Here is a 23,932-nt window from a genome sequence, read left to right on the forward strand (position 1 = left end):
CTAAATGTGTAAAGATTGCTCACTAAGGTGAGCTCACCCCAGAAGATACATATGCTAATTTAGTATGATTGTGCCAGAACCTTCACTTGTCAGTGCTTGATGATGAGTAGGCTTACTTGTCTGTGGGGGGCAGCATTTATTATTTAATGTCAATAAGAGTATTTGAAATTAATAAGACATTTTGTAAAGCCTAAGTTTTCATCTCATTTTACATTGGAGTATGTTAAATATGGTAACTGTTGCATTTTTGTGAGAAGTATATAAAATATTAATATTTGTTTCAGGTTGAACAGTTGTATCTCTTTATACTCTATTAAAGCTTTTTAAATACAAATGAGTGATATAAACTTTGGGAACCATAAATTTCAAACAGCTAACCATTAATTTTCTTTTCTCCCTACAAGGTCTTTGATAACTCATCACTTAGTTTCGGCACTCGAGTGAAATGGTTTGCGATATGCTTTGTTGGTGGCATCGTATGTTCCATTCTTGTAAGTGACGTTTTTCTTTACCTTTCTGAGTATGCTACAATACAGCTTAGATTGTCTTTGCACTTTGGGGCTGATTCTGTTAAATACTGAACACCCTTGGCCAATAGTTATAATGGAGATTTAAAGGAATTCAGTTCTTTGTGTGAATTATAAAGTATCAGATCTTTCCCCTACTTACAGTAGATGGTGCAATGAGAGGTCTTATTAAGTATGGACAAAATATACTGTGTTATAGTCTCTAGTACATTACATTGTATTCTTAATTAAAATACAGTAATCCAAATGAAAGAGCAAAACGTTGCACTTTTTGTGGCCCTTTGCATGGTATAGAGCAGTGATTCTCAAGCTCTTTGAACCCACATCCCACCTTTCCCTATCCTCTATGCAGGTGTGTTCCTACCTCATTCATAATCTGCTACACACGCAGTAAAGACACTTAAACTAGTTTCGCACATGTTAATTCTGGAACATTTGGTGAGGAGTGGGTTGGCTGATATCCTCCCTCTCCATCTGCCTTTGCAGCACCTCTTCAATCTACTGCTTGAGAACTACTGGGACAGAGCACCTGTGATGCCTACTGACTTCAGCTAATTTGGATCCTGAAGTCAGGGTGAAAAGATATAACACTTGGTATCCAAGAATCAAGAATCCAATTGTGAAAATTTGTCTGTGTGTATGTTGTAGAAAGTACTAAGCCATTAGAGGAAAAACCTATTTTAATAGTCAGTTGTACAAGTAAAGTAGTTTTTATCTACCTATTTGTTTTCCTTTGTAAAACTGTCAACCATCATGTAGAGCAGTGACATTCTTGTGATGTATTAGTGCATAGTTATGGGATCTTCCAAAAATCAGAATTGCCTGAGCAGAATGTGCTTGGACCGACTGTTTTTTTAGAAGCCCTATGGTTTATGTTAATCTCTTTAAATTTTATTTATACTCTATATTGACATAATCCCAGTCATCATTTTAATGTTAAGAGCACCTAACAGACAAAGGACTCATCAGTTATCTACTACAAGAGAAAATCAGAGGTTAAAAGATCCCATCTTTTCCATCAAAGCCTTAATAAAGTACAAACTACAAAAGGAATACAAAGGAACTTCTTGCGCATATTGTTATCAGTCAAGTTCCTTTATTAAAAAATGAATAAAAAGGCATCATTTATTGTCTTATCACTTGCTGTAGAGAGAATAAAACTTTCCTCATTAGGTATTGTGGACTTGTTCTCTTTCTCAGTAGTGTGAATACCCTACAGAAAATCTGTATAATTGGCTTCAGTACAACATGGTGAATTATTTGTCCCAATTTAAAATAATTTGATCATCTTTTTCATATCAAAGAGATACGTAGGTCCATGGCTAAGTAGTTTTTGTTGAGTGTTGCTTTGGAATATTTTTTGGTGGTAAATGGAGGCATGCTTTTGCAAATATTGCTGTATGTTTGTGCCATTGCCACGAGACACTTTAAATCAAACACAAATAATATCGGTTTACATAAGTTCTCAACATCTGTCCAGGTGTCTACATTAACCTGAATATTTAGAAAGATGGAGCAATATATGCAATATTTAAGTAGAAATAGAAAAAAAGCTGAAAGATTTCTCCCCAGGAAATAATACTTAGTATGCTTTCCTGGATGTAGCTACTAATTATGCAGCTCTTTGTCTGAACTATTCATAGCATCGGTAATAGAGAAGCATGTGCAGTTTCAATTCAAACCCTTTGGAGATCGTGTCCTATAAAGTACTTAAGGCAGAGGGGATCCAAAATTAGCCAGTGAGAACACTACTACCTTGTCTTGAGAGCAGTAAGTGATAAAGTTCTTGATGATTCTTAGCCCTTGGAGAGTTTACTCTTGTCTTGAAACAGCCACAAGAAAAATTTATTTTCCAAAAAGAAGCACTTGACCATTCTTTCCCACTGTAGGTAGTTTTGTTATTAAATGTATATGCTGTCCCCTCTTCTTCCCCAACCAGAGAGGCTCAGGGTGGCTTACAGTAAAAACCTGAGGATGGATACAAATATTAAACTAAAATAATATGTAATGAAATAAACTCCCCAAGCAGTGCCCCAAAGCTTTATCCCAATTGCTGAAGGCCTGCCCAGATAATATCAGAGCAGTGAAGTTGCTGACCATGGCTTGTATTCCAGAGCTTTGGGCAGGACTGGTGCCTTTGCAGGATGGTAGGAGCTTGTGTTGCCCAGATTGCAGGTAACCTTGTGGGTAGGCTACTGATAGAGGCAGAAACAGGTCTACAGACCAACCTTTTATTTGCTTACACTGTAAAACATGAAAACAGACTTAGGATAAACGTTTATCTTGCTACCCATAACAGCACAACATAGATTCTGACCTATACTACCTGGGGAGACTTGAGACGTGGGAGGATGGTGGAACGCAGATTGCAGTGGGTCTTTTTGAAGCTACTGAATTCTCCAAGTTTCCCTCCAGCCTGTTCCCAATATTTATAGATGGCTGGTTCTAATACTCTAAGAAATGATTTCTGATTGATTTTTTTTTTTTTTTTAATTTATTTCACTGAAACTTTTGGAACTCAACTAAACTGTATCTCTTGTGGACTTGAAGATGTCAATTAGTTGGGATTTGTATCCTTGGGAAAGAGGGAGGGTTTCCTGTTTCTTCTTTGCTATAGTTTATGGTCTCTGACAAGTCTGTTTTTGTTTTTAAAAATTATCTAAGAATGTTAACAACAATATATCTATTATAGAAAAATAACATCTAAGGCTTATAGTTACATCACTCACTACTACTACTACTACTACTACTACTACTACTACTACTATGTTAAGGCTATGATATAGTGTATGTGGATTATTTAATATGTGGTCTTTCCTTATCTCAGGGGTGGGCCAAGTCCAAGCAGAATTGGGCCATGGTTGACTCCATTTCCCAGCAGTCCCAGCTCTCAGCCAGTCTCCATGGAGACCCCAGGAGCCCAAAGGCAAAACCAGCTCAGGGCCACAGAACCGGGGCTCTGCCCCAGCCAGGCCCTGCACTGTCATGCCTCCATGCTCCTGGGATGCCCATGGAGACCGGCTGGGACCGGCAGGGTGCGTGGCAGAGCGGTGAGCTGCTCTGGGCCTGGGATCTTGCAGCAGTGACAGCAGCAGTGACAGCATGGGGTGGGGCCAGGGCAGAGATCTGCTCCCTGCATGCCCCTGCCTACAGAACCCACGCTCGTTGCAGGGGCGTATGGACAGCAGATCACGGCTCTTCCCTGGCCCTGGAGCATCTCCCTGCCCAGCTCTGTGCCCTGCCCATGCCACTCTTGGCTGGTCTCCGTGGAGACCCTGGTAGTGCGGGGCCGTGACACCGTGAAGCCAGGTTGGGTCAGGACAGAGCCGCAGTTCTGCGGCCCCACACTCCTGGAGTCTCCATGGAGACCAGCCAGGAGCCGGGACTGCTGGGAAATAGACTCTAGCCACCAGTCAAATCTGCCATTTTGCCGATCTGTCCTTTCAGGCCTTGTGATTTCTTTTAATTGTGTTTGATCATTTCCTTTACTTGCTGACCAAGTTAACTGTCACATCTGCAAAGGTTCACACTGATTACTTGGCAATAGGCTTTGGGCCTTCTGCTTAGCAACACTCCTGCAGCTTAGTGTAGTCCCCTTGAAAATGGCCAGGGCTGGCAACAATCATGGCTTGTTATTCCAGAACTATGGGCAAGACTGGCACCTTTGCAGGCTGGTAGGAGCTTGAGGCTGATAAAGCAGTTTAATAGCCTGGATGTCTCCTTGGAGTGGAAATGTGAAGCAATAGGCTAAGAAAACTCCTTACTGAGCTTCCTGTAATACAGCCTCAACATAGAATTGAGAGGAATTTTCTGCATTTCATCCTGGCCATGTCAGCCTTGTTTTCTACCATTGATTGGTATGTGGATTTCTGTCCACCTTTCTTCACTTGGCATAGTGTTTTGAAAAAAAGGAAATGCGTATGCCAGTGTTTAAGGGGCTATTTGGGGGTTAACAGGTTAACAATAGAGGCTAATATATAAATATAAAATGAATAATCAGTTCCTCCACTCATCCTATGGACACTGCTGTAGTCCTAAAGCTTTGGGATTTGTGGTACTTCATGATCAAATTGGAAATATTTGTCTTTTCAGTGTTGGGAGCTAGAAGAGGTTATAAAGAGAGTAATAGTCTATCCAGGATAGCAGCTGTCTTGCAGTGTCCTTTGCCTTGACATTTAGACCAAAGATGAGGTCTGGGATGTGGCCAGTAAAATGTTGAATCAGAGGTGACCTGTAAAAGTCTAGGAAGGCAAATGAAGATCATTTTTGGGGGGGCTTCTGAATCTATAACAAAATTGACGTGTATCTGGAAATCTTTTGTATCTGAAGTAACTTAACCACCAGTGTTGAAAAGGTATTGGCGAGCTCTGTACAAATGTCCTTGCTCGTTGCTACATATATTCATAATATGGTCTTGCCTAGATTTCTGGCTGATCAGGTAGCAGTAACCATAAACATGTATTTGACAAGCAGTTGTCAAAGATTTTGCACCTTTTCCTTTTGGGTATTGAAATGGATAGTTGTACTCTTTCTTTTGTTATTCAGACTGGTTTATTGCAGTGTGCTGTATGTGGGTTGGTATTATAAAATTATAGTTGGTGCAGAATGTGACTGTATGAGAGTCTTCATAGAGAGTGCTACATCTCTGCTCTGACCTCCTTTGGCTGCTTTTTGAAGTTGAAGATGATGATTGTGGCCCAAGAAGCCCCAAATGTCTTTGTTCCAATTCCCTTTTAGGATTCCCATGCCAGCTCTTGGCAGTTGCGCTCAGCAGAGGGTTTTTGGGTTATCAGGGTGCTGACAGCATGATGTTGTAAAAGGAAAGTATTTAAACTAAGCCATTTCTTTTCCCCTGCCCTTGCATACTTGGCCTACCAGCCTAGCTTTGTTGTCTCAGAATTCTCTTTGGGGAATGGCTAATCTGGGATGTGAGTGCAGGGTAAAACGTCAGGGAGGATGAATTTGTGTTTGGTTTGGGTATGAGTACTGCAAGCCTACTGCGGCTTTGTTAATATTTTCCACTTATGTATAGGAAGTTACAACTCTAAATGAAAGATTTTTAATTTAAACTGTAATAGTCCTGAGTAGGCCACGTTGTGCAAACGTAAGTTTTATCAGTGGGATTACATAAATAATTTTCACACTTGTGCTTATTAGGAGTTCCAGTTCAGTGTGTTAAATCACTGTAGCTCACTTGCCAGTACAGGAAGATATTAATATACTGGATAACTTAAATCTCTGAATACACTGTGCTACTAGAAGGTCATGGAGATGTTAGTTTCTGAAAACATGTGCCTTGCAAAATGTAAATGTAAAATAGATAAACTGGAGTAGCAGATAAAACATTTGCATATTTTCAATTTCATGCAGGGGACAGCACTGTTATGGCTTCCATCAGGACTGAAATTGTTTGCTGTTTTCTATACCCTAGGAAATGTTGCTGCATTAGCCAGGTATGAATTAGTTTCTTAATTATCATTTAAGAAGTACAGTATTTAACATTTTTATCTGAATTTCCAGTTGATATAACCAATTATCTGACCATTACATTAAAGATGACCACTGTGAGAAACAATGCTGTTTACAATTTCAAGTTCTTATTTTGTACTTAAATCACAATAAGTGAATAGCAATTCCTTATTTGCCCCTCTCAGATTATTTTGTAGTTCATATGGTTGCTTCATAAATACATCTAGATGGATTTTTACTTTGGCTAGCAGGTATAGACTATATATTTTGAATTTCTGTGCGCATATCATCCTTCTGTGACTTCCTTCCTCTTCAGATAATTAAAGTCTTCTCCATATAGGCATTTCAGCATGTTCGGGAGTGGGACGGGTGGGCAAGGCCAGGATTAGAGGGCAAGATCATGGGGTAGTGATAGTGCAGGGCTGGGGCCTGGGGCAGAGATGCAATCCACTGTCCACACCCCTGAAAGGGGCGCCAGTTCCGCAGGCAGGGGTATGCAGGGAGCAGGTTGCAGCTCTGCCCCGGGCCCCTGACCTGTGCTGTCACTGACCTGTGCCCCAAGATCCCTGACACAGCTTCCCACCCACGGCCCCATCCCATCTGCCTGGCTGCATGCCCTACCCATACGGCTCCCTGCCAGTCTCCATGGAGACCCCAGGATCGTGGGGCAGTAACAGTATGGGGCTGGGGCATAGCTTCAATTCGCTCCCTACATGTCCCTGCCTGCAGAACCGGAACCCATTACGGGGGCATATAGGCAGATCATGCAATCCACTCCCTGCAGGTCTCTGCCCCAGCCCCACACTGTCACTGCTCTGTGATCCTAGCGTCTCCATAGAGACTGGCTGGGAGCCATGTGGGGAGGGCACACAACTGGGCGGGTGGCATGGAGCCACAGGCAGGCAAGGAAGCTATGTCTGGGTCTAGGTCTGGGATCTTGGGGCTGTGACAGAACAGGGCTGGGCCAGTGGCGCGATCCACTGCCCTCACGCCCCTGCTTGCAGAACCCATGCTCGTCCCAGGGACATGCAGGGAGCAGATCACAGCTCTTCCCTGGGCCCTGGCCCCGCGCTGTCACTGCCCCAAGATCCCGGGGTCTCCCTGGCCCCACCCACCCATCTCACTCCCAGACGCTATTCACCTGTGCACCCTGCCCAGTAGGTGCAGGGTGGATGGGTCAGGATGCCCATGTAGCAGGGCCAGGTGTGTCGGCTGCAGCAGCCAGAAGGAGCTGTCACCACCGGGGCTGCTGGAAAGCAAGTCTGGCCATCCCAGCCTTGCTATGTGTGCCTAGAGCAAAGCTTTCCAAACTTTTCATGTTGGTGACACACTTTTTAGACATGCATCATTTCGTGACACAGTAATTCAGTTCCGGGGGAGGGGCCAAGGGAAGCGGACGCGAGTAAGGGAGCTCCGCGGTGCCCTTCCGCAAAATTTTCTGCATTTCGCGCGACACACCTACACACTGCCGCCGACACACTAATGTGTCGCGGCACACAGTTTGGAAAGCTCTGGCCTAGAGGCTGTGGGACCGGCTACACACTCCATGGCTTAGGCTGCCCCCCACAACTGGCCTGGGCAGGACCGAGGGACCCACTGCAGGCTGGACAAAATCCCTTGGCAGTCTGGATCTGGCCTGTGGGCTGTACTTTGCACACCCCCACGTTAGAGTCTGGTTTGTACAGACATGGTGATATCTACCTCTCTGACTTATGAGGTGTTCACTACTGTGTACTAGAGAAACTGCTACTTCCTTTAGCCTTTTTACAACAGTTAATTCATGTGTAGATAAAGTACAGGGTTAACCTGAACCATAAAGGCAAGTTATAGTGTTTCCTGATAGGAAAGGATGCAAGTAGATGTGGAAGCAGCTCTTTCTCCATCCAAATAGAGCAGTAACTACAGTATGGCATGCTGCATGTTGTTTGGGCCAGTTCTTTTGAAAGAAGTTTGGAGGAGTGTTGGCAAGTTCTTTACTCCCCACTTAAAACATCACGTCAGTCTTAGATGAAAGAAGTGGTCTCAAAATTTAAATCATCTTTTGATTCCTTGCAACCAGTAGGATGTGTCGGCTGTGGTTACATTGGTGGTTAAGAAGATGTGTGCTTGAGTTATATCTCTGTATTGGTAACACAGAAGTCTAAAGACTTCATCATTTTCACGGTCCTTTATAGAGGCTAGAGGGGAAGAACTGAATCATGTAGGGCACCGTATACTAGGAGTTTGGATGGCAGTGTTTTATCTCCTTACATGGTAGCATAACAGGAGGTGTATAATCTTAATGTTGTGCAGAACTCTAATGCTTAGAAAGGGTTATGATGCCCCTCCCTGACTCCTCCAAGAAGCAGTAATTAGCAGTAACATTTAAAATAAGTTTTTGAAGAAAATTGGATCAAAGTAGGGACCTCATTCTCTTTGCCCTTTCTTCAAAGCTTCCTTTGAAATATAGATATTATTGTTTAATGTCTTTAGCATCCTGCATCAGGCCTTACGGGTGTTGTCAGCAGTAGATCAGATATGGCTTTAAAGAAAATGGCAATAGCTTAATCTAGGGAAGATGTACACTTCTTAAAGACTAGTTTTATACTGCAACCATGTAATAGGAAGTTTTAAAAAGAGAAAATAACCACTCAGGTTGGTAGGGAATTGTATTACATGCACAGGTGATTTTACAATGACATCAACATGCAATTCTGCTGTTCATATCCAGGTACTGCACATGGATGTACATCCTGCAGAACAGTACCTGTCAAGTTTCTAAAATGTTCCTACTGGATCATTTCTGCTGATGTTCTTAAATTAGAGCTCTAACAGTGTAGTATAATGTTTGACTAGATCAGTGGCACTAATCCTTTAGCCCCACAGGCCAGATGAGCAGCCCAGATCTGATCCACAGGCTGGATGGAGCCCAGAGTGCCAGTATCAGATCCTAGCACCTGCCACTATCCCCTTCATGCCCTGTGCACTTGGATTAGGCCCCAGAAGCCTGACACAGCCCCCTCCCACACCTCTGAAACTTCTAACAATAGGTTGGGTAATATACTGATGATTGGGGGAGGAGGTGGGGATTGGTGTCTTGGGATACATATATTCTGTTCCTGGCTCTTGCCAGTTTTCTGCAACAGTGATAGTCATTTAACTCAGAGCCAGTTAGTCCGTCTGACAGTGCAAGGTCATCTTAATATGTTGTACCTTGCAGGCAGTATAACACTAATGTTTGAAAAATGTGGAGGATCTTCAAAGGTGCTGTAAAAGTACAAAATGCCTGTCAATTATTTTGTCCGGTTCCTTTGTTTCAGTAACATTTCAGTTCTTTGTAAGAGGTGTAAGATACTACATTTAAATCAATTCTCCCCTTTTGCATGATTATTTTATCTATCCTACATATTTCTTGATGTTTCATTCACATTAGAAGTAGGCAAAGCTGATATTCCCTGCCAAATTAACTTAGTTTTATTCTTATACCTTTCATAGGGAAAAGAAAATGATTAGTATCATCACCTCAGGAAATATTTTCAGGGTTTAGTCTTTGTGCATTAGGTACAGTTCAGGCTTAAAAGAAGGGTGGAGGATTTGGCAAGAACTGCAGGGCCTGCTCCCATGTTTGCTCGTTTGCTAATCGGCTGAGCTCAGGCAAAATAAAAGGTGCCCCTACATTCTTGAGTGTGTATAACAGTGCTGACACATGCCACCGAACAGCTGCAGTAGCTTCATTCCTTAGGTTATATTTAAGAGTTTCTTTGCAGCTTTGAGGATCATAAATTTATATTGAAGCATAAAGCTCTTGTAGATATATGGCGCAGGATAAGCTCACTTTGCAAAATTTCCTACTTCAGGTCCTCCAACCTTCCTCATAGTCAGAAAAAAAATCATTTTTAGGCAGTTTTAGGATGACCGGACAATAAAAATTGTTGCCCTTTCAATATAGCTAGTAACATTGATAGGGAATCAGGAGCAGATGTATATGGCTGTTTTCAGGCCCAAATATAAAGGGATTTTTCATTTTTAATGCTAGCAGGATCTGTTACTGAATGTTGACATGAGGCTTTTTTTCTAGTTTATATATAAACTTCCGTGGTAGGCTTTCTAAATACGAGTTACTGTTACAATTCTTTGCAAAGCTTTATTTGAAAGAGACTTACCATTTCCTCCCCCTTCCCTGCTTACTTTTCTATTAGTACATGCTTCCTGATGGGACCTATGAAGCAGCTGAAAAAAATGTTTGAGCCAACAAGACTAATTGCAACACTCGTTATGCTGGTAAGCACTATCTATCTACTTTTCAACTTCAAAAGGTTAATGGATGGATTGCTGGCAGAAAGACTGGGAACACCATCGATTAGAAATGTCTCCAACTCTTCCAGCAAGTCCCTATTTTCAGCTTCTCTAGACTAGCCATTTGGACTAAGATTTTTCCATGCATGGGGGGTCAATGGTGCCTCAGACAATTTCTCTCCCCAAATCCTTCAACCATTCCCAAGAATAAAATTAGGAAAAGGTGTTATCCCCTTGTCATATGGCTCCATCAATGCCTGTAGGACCCCTGTCACACGTTACATATATTATATAATTATCTGGTTAATTGAACAATAAATTTAGACCAGTCACATATGCAAAGTAATTAACACACCAGAAAAATGTCTGTCGAGCTATAAAAAAGCCAGCCAGCTATGAAGTTAGTGCTTGAAAACATGTAACAACTTTATAGCTCGTTTTTCTCCAACTTTGATTTGAATGTGTGGCATGGCCCTAGTAGAATAGTCTTTTTGTCATCATGGATTAGGACTAGTCCTTCACAGGGGAACAGAAAGTTAATTTAAAGCTTTTAAAATAGTGGATTGCCAACTTTGCTTTCTCTATGGTCTGTTCCATTAGTCCTTGGTCCTTTATCTCAAGGACTGTACTTTCTCTTCCAAAGAAAAGGAAGGGGGAGGAGGGGACAAGGAGTACCCTCTCCCTTGGGTTCAAGCTCAAGGATCCTGTATTATGTAAAGGAGCACTGATCTATATTGGTCATATATTGGATTGGCACCAGTAAAAGGAAAATTAACGCAATTGGCTTTTTTTGGCCGGTGTAGTCAATAATGTCACCGATTAAATGCCATGTGCATGCACGCAGATGCAGCATGCACACAGCCAGGAAGACAGCCTGGCAGCTTGGAGAGAAGCATCCAGCCAGTAAGTCATTGGGGGGGATGGGTCATGGAGGAGGGAAGGGGCCTGGGGGGGCAGATTGAGGACCCCATGGTGAGGGAGGGAGAGGGGTTAGGGACAGGCGCTACCCAGAGAGGACAGTGAATGTGACCCTGGGAGTGGGACAGAGCTGCGGATGGCTTGTCCTGGATATGTGGGGGGCTGGGTAGGGGGTGAAGGAGGGGTGGGCAGCTCCACACTGCTGCATGCACCCCTGGGGGAGGCATGGGGGCATGTGCCTCCCAAGATTTGTGTGCAGGGCAAAGGCGGGCTTCCCACTGCAGGCTCAGGGCCAGGGGCTGTGCCGGCCTCTTCCTGGCAGAGGGCTGGGCAGGGGCTGTGCTTGGGACGGGTGGGGGTGGAGTGGGCAGCGCTGGTGGGGGTTGCTATGGGGAATTTTGGGTTGGCTGTAGCTCACCCTGTAGCCGCCCCTCTCAGTGCCATCACTGTCCACCCTTCCTTCCCTGAGCACAGCCCTGTCCCAGCCTCCCCACCAGGAAAAGGCTGGCGCAGCCCCTGGCCCCGAGCCTGCAGCAGCCAGCCTGCCTCCATCCTGAGAATAAATCTTGGGGGGCATATGCCCCCCATGCCTCCCCCAGGGGTGTGCGCAGTGGTGGGGAACTGCCCCCCTTTCCCCCCTCCTGGACAAGGCACCTGCAAGGTCACATTCGCTACCCTGACTGGGCAGCACCTGCCCCTGCCCCACTCCCTCCCTCACTGTTGGGGTCTCTCTGCATCCCTGCTCCCTCCTCCCCACAAACTTATCACTGGATGCTGCTCTTCAAGCTGCCAGGCTGCATTCCTGTAAATCGGCTATCTCATCGGTATTGGCTGATATAGCTGGTTAATAATTGGCCATTGGTATTGGCTAAGAAAATCTTTATTGGTGTACCCCTAGTATTATGTTAAGGACCATGTCGTCCAATGCTTCTCCTTTCAGAGCACCTTGATACCCTTTTCTGCTTGTTAGTCTTGTATAGTAGTTGTTTCTAGCTTATTAATTGGTTACAGATGGTGGAGATAATAGCTCTCCCCCATCTTTTTGGGTTGCTGCTATAAGTTGTATACATATTGCAACAATGTTAAAAACAGTTGAATACCCTTTTTTTATTTTCGAGAAACTCAAGTCTACCCACTTTCTTTGATGTGATGACTCGATACTTAGCAAGATTTTGACCTTTGTGCTTGAGATGTGTCTTTAACCTCCATGAGAAACCAGCCATATTTGGCTGTTATAAGCCTTTGAGATATCAGTGTGTACATGCTTAGAAAACAATTGCTAGATCGTTTTGGTTGAATTTCCCAAAGATTTCATGTTTTCTGGATGCGCGTAAGTTCTAGAGCTGAGCAGTATGCCTGCAGTTGCAAATCCAGATTATTAGGAGCCAATCTGGGTTCAGGGCCAGGAACAAGAATATAAAGCTGAGAGCCTACCTCTAGAGCTGGAACCACAGATATCCACACATCTCCCCTTCCAGGGCCCAGGCAGCTTGGCAGAGAAGATGACCTAACTTGAATTCTGATGAAACAGAGACAGATTTGAGTGAGGTAGGGTATGTAGTTTGGAAGAAGGATCATAGGGATGGGATGAAATTGGTCCCTAGTTCCAGACTCCCTGTCCTTGGAGGGGAGCCTGCCAGGTGGCTCCTTGGTAGCCCAGAGGACCTCTGAGCTCTTTGAAGTGTCTGGCAGAGTGCTGGACCTCTGGGTGGCTTGGGAAGTAATGGGGATGTTTTGAGAAGCTTGAAAACGAAGTACTATTTTGACTTTTTAAAATTAAATATATTTTAAATGGTTGCATTCATTTTTGGATTTTTTTTTTTAATTTCAGAATTTCCCACAAAACAGGGATTGCAGTTTTCAGCTAGAAATACCCATGGGAATGAATTATTTCTTTAGTGTTTCAGTAGCATTCAGTAAACAAGGAATGGGGCCAAAATAACAGGGAGAAAGCAACATTTTAAATGGTAGTACGTGAAGTGAGTGTACCCCTTCCTTGCACAGAATGAGGCAAAGTTTTTTATGCAAAAATAGTAAATGATTATGTAATTGAAGTATGAATCGTGTATTCACACAAGGGGTCTGATTTAAGACTGCAAAGATAACATTAATTCAGGCATTTCGTTTATTGAAGGAATAGAATGTTGTAGTTCAGAGTGCTCACTGCAGGGCAGGCCTTGAATGTACTTGTTTTAGGTAGTGAATTCTGAAAGGCTCATTACTTTAATAAAAACATATAGAAACAATTATACCGTGCACTAATTTTTCTTTCCCCCCTCCCCCCCTCCAGTTTTCTTTTATATTCACACTCTGTGCTGTGTTCTGGGTAAGTAATATTAATTTATGTTTTCTAAGCTGGCACAGATGGGCTATTAACTCTGGCAGTAGTCTGTTTCCTCCAACTAGTGGTTAAGAAAAACTTGGTAACTTCATTGTTAAAGTTCACTGAAATAGAAAGTGGATGGGTGACCTTGTGCCATGTCACTCTTCCCTTTCAATGGAAGTGAAGAATTTGTCCACAATTGCATTTGGGCTGGTGGTTCTAAATATCCTGGCTGCAACGCAAGTACGGTCTTGTGGCTGCATACTATGGGAAAATATGTAATGCCTAGAATATAAGCTCTTAATATGAGTAAGGGAAAGAAGACAAAGTTTGAACTGATAATTAAGCAATATCATAACTATCTCAGTCCTATTTTAATAATTGAAATATTAAAATGTGGGGTGAAAGTAATGTGTTTCAGAAATATCTCTTGCAACATGGTTGAAGCATAAATAATAAGCATGGGAGTGTGGAGGAGATAGTCAAGTCTTTAACTATTTCATCTTAAAGAGTTTCAGAATTAAGGGAAGAGCTGTATAGTAAAATGCTAATAAAATCTTTTCAATTGGAATGCTATTGCAATACTATAATCAATAGTAGAATGAAGAAGGGAAGACTAAGATGTTTAATTTCCTCAGTTTTGACCATTCAGCATCAGGTTTAACTAAAGTTTGGGGTAGACTTGGTTGAGTAAACTAATATTTTCAGTTATAAATATCATTGATTTCTGGAAAATAACTTGACCTGCAATATTTCTTCTGTTTTGTCTCAGTGGGGTAAGAAAGGTTTGGCCCTGCTATTCTGCATATTGCAGTTCTTTGCAATGACATGGTAAGGCTTTTTAAATTAATTTTGAATTGCCCATGCCTCAACAGTTTCTTATAAGCAAAATACATATGAAAATATTTTATTTAACAAATATGGTTTAACTCGCATGTCTTTTAAACTAAGTCAGAGTTTATGTATGGATTTAGCTCACACTTATTGATCGTTTTTCTGCAAGGTAATTTTAGATGTAGTCAGTGTGATCCTTAAACTCTCTTAGTATTAATCAGTCCATGCTTTTAAAATGTATTCAGTATTGATAGCGTGTTGTTCTGTATTCTGCCGTGAAAGTAACAGTCTGGATGCAGACTGAGTTACAACCAGGAGCTGAACTTCTGAACACTTAGCAGGAAATGTTCTGAGTTGCAACAATCCCCCAGACCAAACAGAAGTTCACTGTTGGTTCCAGGGGGGAGGGGACTCTAGCTGCTGGTTTCCCCTAGTAATAGCCCCTCCTCCCTACCAACCCCAGCTGTTTTCAGAATGGGAGAGGGGAAAGGGAACAGAGGGAGCTCGTTCTAGCGGTTTCCCAGCTGGTGCTGGAGGGTAGGGTGGGTGAATTGGAGCCCCCTCTCCCCCACCTCGGAGGCTGAAAAACCCCAGACCAAATTCCCTCCACTCCCTTTCCCCCCTCCCATTCTGAAAACAGCGACAGGCTGGAAGGTAGCACAGACGCAAGTTACAGAAGATGCTCTGTTTTGAAACATCTTCATCTAATACCTTATGCAATGAGGGTTCAGCTTTTCACCCAGTTGGCTATTTTTGAAGCAGTTTGCAGCTGCGCACTTAGTGTTTGGTCACTGTTATAATCCGCTTTCTGTGGCCAGGTTGGGCATAAATGATCACTTCTGTCTGTCCCCTCTATATACTTTTTTCCCCTGTTCTGACATCTACTGCTGTTCCTTCCAGAATAGATGTTATGGACTAAGTTTTTGTTTGTTTGTTTGTTTGTTATAACTCTACTTTCTCTAAGTATTAGGTAAAAATATTTTGTGATAGATTTGCTTTTGGTTTTAATTTTTTTTTTAAATTGGTTTTGGGGTCTGACAGAGGAACAGTGGGACCAAAACAGTTGGTCTTTGTTGATTTGGAAGACAGGGGCTTATTTTGAGACTAGCTAATATCCCTTCTGCTGTTTTTGGATGAATTGCATCCATCTAACATTGTAACCGTTCATTTAGAATACAGTTGCACCTGGCTGAATTGGAGTCGCACTATAGCAGGAGTATGGATTGGATTACTCGGGTGTAGAGCTGACAACGAAAGTAGTTTAGTCTGAACTATTTGCAAAGCAGGTGTATGCTCTTGTAGATCAAGGTTGGAGGACATGAGCCAGAATTTACCAGTGTCTGGATGGTGATTGTGAAGCAGTTACACAGCCAAATTCAGTTCTATCCCCCATCATGTTATTCTCATACTAGCAGACCCCTCCTATTCAGCCACAGAAGTGGATAAAGCCTTTTAAACCCTGAATGAACAGAAAACAGCCCTCTGTTTTGACCAAGTGTTTGCACATCAGACCTCAAATACATGAGTAAGACCAGTTTGAATAAACCCTTTCCCTTTGACCTTTTGAAGATAGAACTTTCTTATTATATCAGTGTTCGGAAGTCAGCAGATTCATTTTCACTAATTTGATCTCTTTCTCTACCCTATCCATCCACCTTTTCTATTTAGAGGATATGATCACACAAACAAACTAGTATAAGGTGTAAGCTAGGGTGCCTCTCAAAAACAGGAAGTAACTTAGTTTGCTCTTCAGTGAAAAGGCATATTTCATGCTTACTGCAAGATAAATTTGTACATGCAGGCAGTTACTGTAGACTAGCTGATGAATTATATGTTTTCAAACCCTAGTCTACCTCGTGCTAACTTTTTCTTGTAGCTGGGACCAAAGGTACTTCTCAGAAAAGCACTATTGTCCTCCGTTGGAAGCAGGAGCTATGGAGGTGTCAAAGGAATTCAAAGGTCAAGGTGTATCTACTTGAGATATTTTCTGACATCCAAGAAAGTCAAGGAACTTCATCTAGTCTGGGCTCTTTGGCAGCACAACATGTTTATTGGAAAGTTCTGTTTCCTCATGTTGACACTAGCAGCTCTCATACCTCTCCTGCTCATTTCCTGTAGCTCCTCATTGGGTTTGTTTGAGGTTCTGTGTGCAGTTGGGGCCTCATTTGTAGGTAAAGTTTCTGTGTTTTTTAAAACATCCTCTGTGCCTGGTACGTGGGAAGGGCTGGAGTGGATATTCTCGTGGCCTGTTTTAAACTAAATGTCTGTGACATGGCTATATGTAGTCCCAGAGAATTTGACTTGATAGACCAGGTAGCTCCTCCCAATCCTATATTTCTGTGCTCCCGTGCCCTCTCTTTTTGACCTAGGTCGTTTTGTAGCTTGTGACTTGAAATAATGTGTAATTGTGTATCTCTCTTAGACCCAGACACTGCAAGTACCTTGTGTTATAATACAACCACTTTTAATGCAAATCAAGTCTTATGACTTATCTATTGACCCACTGATGTTTACAGAGTGCCTACCCATGGTAGCCATGCATTTGAGATGCTAGTATCTTTTTACTTGTTTAGACAACTGGTTGAACAGAGACTTTCAGCGGTCATTGTTAGCACCACTGCTCACCAGATAGCACTTAGGGATGTGAAATATGAACACGGACAACTCGGTGTCCTAAAATCAAAGACTAACTTTGTTAAGATAACATTTGTTGTACTAATAGTTTCTATATACAGAGAGAGAAGAACATTCAGTACAATAATCTCACCCAATCCCAGATGTTACTTTGCTCAACAGAAAAGACAGCCACTCGGTTCCTCAAAACAAAGGGTGCATTGTTGGCTGGTTCAGTCCAGGCAGGTATTGAAGGTTGGATTTATGCCAACGACAACACCTAGCTTCCTTGCTGCCCTCTTTTATGCTTTTCTTCAACGTCACTCCTTCAACGACTCTTTGCTTTCAGATTTGTCTCTCTGCAGTCAGCATACTGTCCATATTTTATCCTGTCTGTATATCCCTTTGTTCAACAGACCCATCACGAGCACGCCTCTTAGTTTGGCCTTTTTCCTGTGTCTTACTGTGGGCAGTGTCCATTGATTTCCCTTATCACCTTTCATTAACATATCCAACCATTTCACCCCTTTGATTCAACTGGCTAGTGCCAAGTTCAGTTAATCTGAGCTGGTAACAAGGCCATTGCTGTGTTAACGTTAGAAGAACTTCTCACAGTGATAAAAAGGAAAAGATATAATGAGCAAGCACTATGAGCTCTACAAAAGCAACTCAAGGCCAGCTGATCAATAGTAATGAGGCTATACAAAACTTGAGCAATGATTAAATAAGGCTGAACATAAAAAAAGTTTAAACAATATGAAAATCCACCACTCTATAAGCATAAAATATGACGAGCTACCCTAACAGTCATACTTTATACATGTTCCCTCTTTTTGAGATTAGGAGTCATGCTACTTTTGAAAATGATCCCTGTTCATAGGTGCAGTTCTCAACTCTTACAAGTAGAGCAGTTTTTCCAGTAGAGAGATTTTGGAAGCTCAGGTGATTAAAAACCTAAAATTCCCCCTCAGTCTCATAAACAGCAGTATGGAGAAGACACTGAATCTAGAAATGAAGGTTTCTTACTTTTAGCCAGAGTTCTTACAGAGGGACTCTGCATATTCACATTCCCCATCCCCTCTTCCTAGGAGTTCTAATAGCATCTTGATTTTGAGGAGCTGGAAGAAACTGAGGCAGCAGAGGGCAGCATGTCTCATTGCATAGCCCAGGCCTCAGCACAATCAGGAATACAGAGGAAAAGAATAGGAGGGTGGGTGCCTGAGTACTCTAACAAGTATGCTATGAAACTGTCCCACCTTCTGCATTGACTGGCCTTTCTGTGAGCACGGATACGCAGCGGCCATCTTGAACTCAGGTTATGGATAGGTAACTATTTATTTTGCAATAGAGCCTGTTCAACATGGTACTGGACCCAAGTAAATGCCTTATACTTAGGAAGAACGATAACAAAGTTGTGGCTTTTGGCTATAAAATCCATCCTTGGATCTGAGCAGGAAAGGTAAGGGACTAAAATGCAATGTTCGGAGCTGTCAGCACGTTTCAGATAGTAATGACATATCAACTGTAAGAATAACATGCCATTGTGCGTTCCTTAGTTTATTACAATCTTCATTTGTATTTGTAGAGTTATAGAAAACAACATATGTACACATTCACGTATCAAATCCTGCTCTACTTCTGTTATATTTGAACCTTATTTGATGTCTTTCCTGTCTTGATTTCTGGGAGAATTGCAGATTTAATCTAATCAAGTAATTAATCTTTAGAAAGTAATGTGTTAAGAGTTGTCAAGTAATAGTAAGCCACCAAATTCTGTTATATGCTGAAATCCATATTTAAGGGAATTTGTAATGCATAGAAAATTCAAAGAAAAAAATTAATGAGAAATTATTGGCAATATATGTAGCGCATGCAGAGCCCTTTATTTTTCAGCAGTTGTAACTTGCTTAGATTTTGTTAGTAAAACCTGTTTCCTTAATTCTTGGCTAATCCAAAGTAAATTGCCATATAAAAATGAAACACACTCTTCAAATTAAACTTTTTTTCCTTTCCTTTTCAGGTATAGTCTGTCATACATTCCTTATGCAAGGTGAGAAAATATAATTACTTGTATGTTCATATAAATAAAATTGGTAAAATTTCTTTTCTGGAAAAAGACATCTCTAAATTCAATTTGTGAAAATATAAACACAATCCAGTATTTTTTTAAGTATAGGATTTAGGGGAATTAAGTTGCAATATAACCCATAATAGTTCTGAAATTTAACAGATTAACAGTAATTTAGTTGTATACTTTAAGCTTTAGATATTTTTCTAGGTCTTCAACTCAGAAAATGCACTCTTTGTATATAGTACCCCTAAATTTATCAAAGTATTGATATGGAAATAGGATATAAGTTTCTTATCTTTACAATACCTTGTGTTCATTTAAACCCCATATGCCTTTTTTTAGTTAATAACATGAAGTGTGATAATAGCCTAATAATTCTTTTGGGGATAATAGAAGTAAACTGCCATCTCAAGTAAGCATTTGTCTGTTATCTCTCTTATAGCTATAGGAAAAAATATTGCATATTTTGTCTTGGTACCCATTTGTTTTAATTTGCACTAAAAAGCTGTAGCAACAGAAATACCCTTAGGCAGGAGTCAGCAATTTTTTATTGCTAAGGCACAGGCTGAAACATCCCAGCTTCAGTCCAACACAGGCTGGCCACTTCGGAAGCACAGCGGTGGGTTTGTCCATGCCAGCACTGGAGCCAGGCAGTTGGGAGCTGCACCCATGCTGTTTCTGCTTCTCCCAGTCTCCAGCGCCCTGGCTGCAGCGCAGATCTGCACTGGCTAGAAGCTGGGCTTATGCCACAGCTGAGAGGGAGAATCGGTGGCAGTACAGCTCTCAGCTACCTGGCTCAGGCACAAGTGCAGACAAAGTCCCCCTGCCACTACTGCAGTACAGAAACCATCCGTCCCACATTGGACCACAGCTGAGAAGACCAGGAAGAAGTGGCAGCAGCACAAGCCGGATCCAGTCACTCTGCAGGCTGGATGTTGCTGACCCTTGCTCGTTTGTTTCCATTTTGATGGGATCTTTCTTCTTGGCATCAATTTTTGAGAGAGATTTTAATTTAAAGACACACTGCTGCCTTGTACACAGTAATAGTTGATTTTCTTTTGACTTATCCTAATATTATAAAAGCCTTAGTCTGTTTGTGCATGCTTTATTCGCGCTCTGATTGGTTGTCTTGGCAGCCAATCAGAGTGCTCCAAGAGTGTTCTGGACAGGCGACAGCAGCGCAGTGGAGCACTGCCATGACGGCTGCCATGATTGCCCTCAGTCCCTGCTGTCATGGCAGGGCTGTCCCCGCTGTCCCCCTCTGCCTCCAAGGAGCAAGGCTGCAGCACGGGGGGTGAGGCCCCCTCCCCGCCCCCCCAGCTCTGCTCCCTGAAGGGAGCACAGGTTGGTAGCCAAGGAGGATGGAAGGGAAAGCAGGGCGCACACACACTCCCCACCCCACTCCTGGGAGACGGTGACAGCGCGGGGTGGTGGCGTTTAGTCCCCCGTGGGCCCCCCCCCAGTCATCCCTGATGGGCAATTGGCTAATAAGTATAATAACATTCTTGATTTTTTTTTTCAAAAAGATTTAAAACAAAATACAAAAAGTCTGCTCATGAACAAATGAATCTGTTTTTGTGAAAATAAAAATAAGCAAGACCGTGAACATTTAGATTAGTCAATAAAACCAATTTACAAAATGCTCAGTAGGGCCCTGTTAGACTCTTTCAAATTCTCAAGGGATCTGATCAGTCAGAATTCTGCAATGAATAATTGAGGTTTGTTTGTAAAAACTGAATTTTACTCTAAAAAATGTATAGTGTAGTAAGCATTGATAACTTGAATGTAGCAGCTTTTGTGAGTGAAAAAAAAATTAATTGTCGTCTCTTTTTTTTAGGGATGCTGTGATGAAATGCTTTACTTCCTGCCTAAGTTAAACAAAACAAAAACACCTCTGGAATGCTTTTCTTTTTTAAATCCAACTGTATTTTATCAGAAGTGTCTTTAGAAAATTATAAATTTCAACTCCTGAAGTGCCTAATGACAGTTTTGTAGTTTTGTTCCCTTTTGTACACTGGGGATTAAATCATTTTAGGAGAACCAATTTTAAACACAGGATGGGTAAACTTGTATTTTATTCTGAAACATTTGAAAACTAGCATAATCTTTAACACTTTCTGCAGAGCCAACTTAACGGAAACTGTCTCAAAGAGTTTTAACAAAGTTAAATCCCCAGTATAGGTGCAGAGCCTATGGATTCGGGATAATATATACATGTTATTATGTATGTATAGGGAAAAAATATATCTATATATATATAGATATATAGATATCCATCTATCCTACGGCTCCTGCTTCCAACCTATAGATATATATATCTAGATATATTAGATATATATGTGTTTCCTATACAGTTTTGTCTAAGACTTGATTTATGACATTACTATTTATGCATTATTCATTGTATGCTTTACCCAAAGACCAAGATTTTGTAATCATTGCTAAAATGAAAGGTTTGGTATAGTGTAGTTACCCTGCTACTTTGAAGTGCCTGTACATGTGCAGTGTATGGAAAGCTTGATGTGAATGTGAGAGAGCTTTTAAAAGCTTGCTGAGTTTTGCTAAAGAGCTTACATTTTGAATGCCAACTTTTTTACTTTCAGATTTAAAAAAAATACTTTTACTAAAATAGCTTATGGATAATATAAATCAGTGATTGTGAAATAAAATAAAAACTATTTTAAAAGTATCAAGGCTTTCCTTCTCTTTGCTACTGATATTTCCATTTTTAACAGGTTTACCTTTTGACAAACTTTCTCATGTGAGAGTTCATTCTCAGATGATGGGGTAGCTGGGAAAGAGCATTTATATTTTTTATAGTTGAAACTGAGCTTGGTGTCTGAATATTATTGGCCTTTAAATCCCTTTCTTTTTCCCCCCACTAGATCACTCAACATTTCTATCTAGATAGTTAATAGAACAGGATTGAGGGAGAGGATTTTAAAGGAAGGACTTAGAATAATAGCTGTCCATCACAGTCCCCTAGGGTCAGGTTGAAGGAGGCAGGGCACTATTTCAGTGCACTATTGCTAACTCCCACAGACCACATCCCTACAAGCAGAGGAGAAAAAAGCAGCAGCGCAAATTTGTGCTACTGCTTTTTGCCCCAGCACGCACCACTTCATGTGGGGTTAGCGTGGGGAAAAATGTTCCAGGTAGGGTACGGGAGGCTGGAGCCAGCACCTGAACTGGCCCAGCAACCTTACCTGGGGGCCTCCTGGGGCTCCAACAGTGGCAATCTGGGTGCGCAGAGGCTGTCCAACAGCCAGAGCATGGGCTCTGGCCAGCCAAGCTCTGGTTTCAGGCAGTGCGCGCTACTGCCACCTGTGCCATGCTGCTGCCACCTGCGCTGCCCTAGTTTTTTTTCTGCATTTTTTCCTGATACCGGGATTTCCCAGCATCTAAATTTGGCTCTGCTCTGTAAATATGCAGCACAGAGAACCAAATCACATGCACAGGGTTGAAAAAACTTTTGAGGCATCATGAAACATGTGCATACTCGTGGGGGTGCAGCCACTATATCTAAGAAAGAACAGCAGCCTCCTCTTGGAAAATTATAAAAGGTGACAGAAAGATCCTGAGAAATGGGAATAGTTTCATTTGCAGTTTACTTGCTGTCACTTATAGCAGAATTTATAGCTGGTCCATGAAAAAATATAGATATTATGGAAGGGATTGTGACTTTCCTCTCTCTCCTTGAGGTTCACAGATGTTTAAAGTTAAACACAATCCATGTGTTCACTGTCTAAATTCATCATCCTAACTGCATGAGCTAGAGTATCATATTGCTGTTAGATCACTTTGTGAAAAGTTCAGTGGTCTTCTAGAACTCAGAACTGTAATCTACACCAATTCTGTTACCAGAAATGTTTAGTCACATAAAATGAAAGCTTGCTGACAGGTGTTTTGAAGTGCAAACACTCATTCTCTCAATCATTGTTTAAGTATTTTCATAAAGTTGCCTAAAATGTAGCTTGAACTCCAAACATTAGTGAATTAATCGCTCAGTTTTCAATCAGCTAATGTTCAGATTTTTAGTTGTTTTTATGAAATGTTTGTAAAGTAATTTTGGACTTGCACTGCTAGTTACCCTAATTCTATCTTATCTGTTTCTCTTAAGACACTATGTGCATATTTACTCACCTACCACATTCACCTTTGCCTCTTAAACTGGTGATTGAAAATTGGGGTGCATGCCTTTAAAGGAGAAATTGATTCTAAACAGTTGGGTTAAAGGGATTTTTTTCTTCATTCTGCCTTTTCAAAACAAGGTGTGTGTAGTACTTGGGATGTAGTATGTGGGGAGAAAATAGGGTAGTTACTGGGCAAATTGTTCTTTGCATATACAACTGAACTCTAACTCTACATGGTTAAAAGTCTTAAACATACTACAGCTTCCGTACATTCCACATGCATTGATAAAGATTTAAAAATTGCATACAGATGTTCTGACATGAAATCTGTAACAAATAACTAAGATGGTTTCAGTTCATAAAATGTATTTTGTGGGTCATCTTAGGATATGGGTACTGGGATGCTCCAGGTTGTAAACCGACAGTTTCAACAAGTGATAACAAGGATCCTGGTTTTCCCTGATTTAAAAAATCACAAATTCTCTGATAAAAATTAAAGGCCCCCCACCTCCCCCACCAGCCTGGCTAGTGTCCGTCACTCCCCTCCACAAACATGCACACACACCCAGCAGGTGTGCGTGTGTGTGTGTGTGTGTAGAGCGATGGGGTTAAAGAAAGGGGTTGGGGGGGCAAGTTGAGAATGGGGGAGGGGTGCATCTCTGTGCCTGCTCCCAGGGGAGGGGGGTGAGGGCAGCCACACAAGTGCTGCCCCGCCGGGGAGTGGGGAAGCTCACAAGGGGCTGGGGGCCCCCCCCACCCGGCCCCGCGG

General features: G+C 41.8%; 1 protein-coding gene across 1 annotated transcript; it reads left to right on the forward strand.

Annotated features, from left to right (window-relative positions):
• The first annotated feature begins 438 nt into the window (after positions 1–438).
• Positions 439–21,704, forward strand: LOC102386811 (vesicle transport protein SFT2A). Its single transcript, XM_025194893.1, has 8 exons — positions 439–491; positions 5,898–5,980; positions 10,175–10,256; positions 13,480–13,515; positions 14,285–14,343; positions 16,223–16,305; positions 18,980–19,009; positions 20,868–21,704. The coding sequence occupies exons 3-8, from the start codon at positions 10,188–10,190 to the stop codon at positions 20,876–20,878; spliced, it is 288 nt and encodes a 95-aa protein (XP_025050678.1). The 5' UTR covers positions 439–491; positions 5,898–5,980; positions 10,175–10,187; the 3' UTR covers positions 20,879–21,704.
• Positions 21,705–23,932: the final 2,228 nt, after the last annotated feature.

The sequence above is a fragment of the Alligator sinensis genome, unplaced genomic scaffold (assembly GCF_000455745.1).
Source record: "Alligator sinensis unplaced genomic scaffold, ASM45574v1 scaffold832_3, whole genome shotgun sequence".
Classification (NCBI taxonomy): domain Eukaryota; kingdom Metazoa; phylum Chordata; order Crocodylia; family Alligatoridae; genus Alligator; species Alligator sinensis.

What these genes read in the sequence shown, in the direction of transcription:
- LOC102386811 (XM_025194893.1), top strand. Translation starts at nt 10,188, where the DNA reads ATGGGACCTATGAAGCAGCTGAAAAAAATGTTTGAGCCAACAAGACTA. An exon ending in CACTCTGTGCTGTGTTCTGG is followed by an intron (nt 13,516 to 14,284) that starts GTAAGTAATATT and finishes GTTTTGTCTCAG; the next exon opens with TGGGGTAAGAAAGGTTTGGC. An exon ending in CAGTTCTTTGCAATGACATG is followed by an intron (nt 14,344 to 16,222) that starts GTAAGGCTTTTT and finishes TTTTTCTTGTAG; the next exon opens with CTGGGACCAAAGGTACTTCT.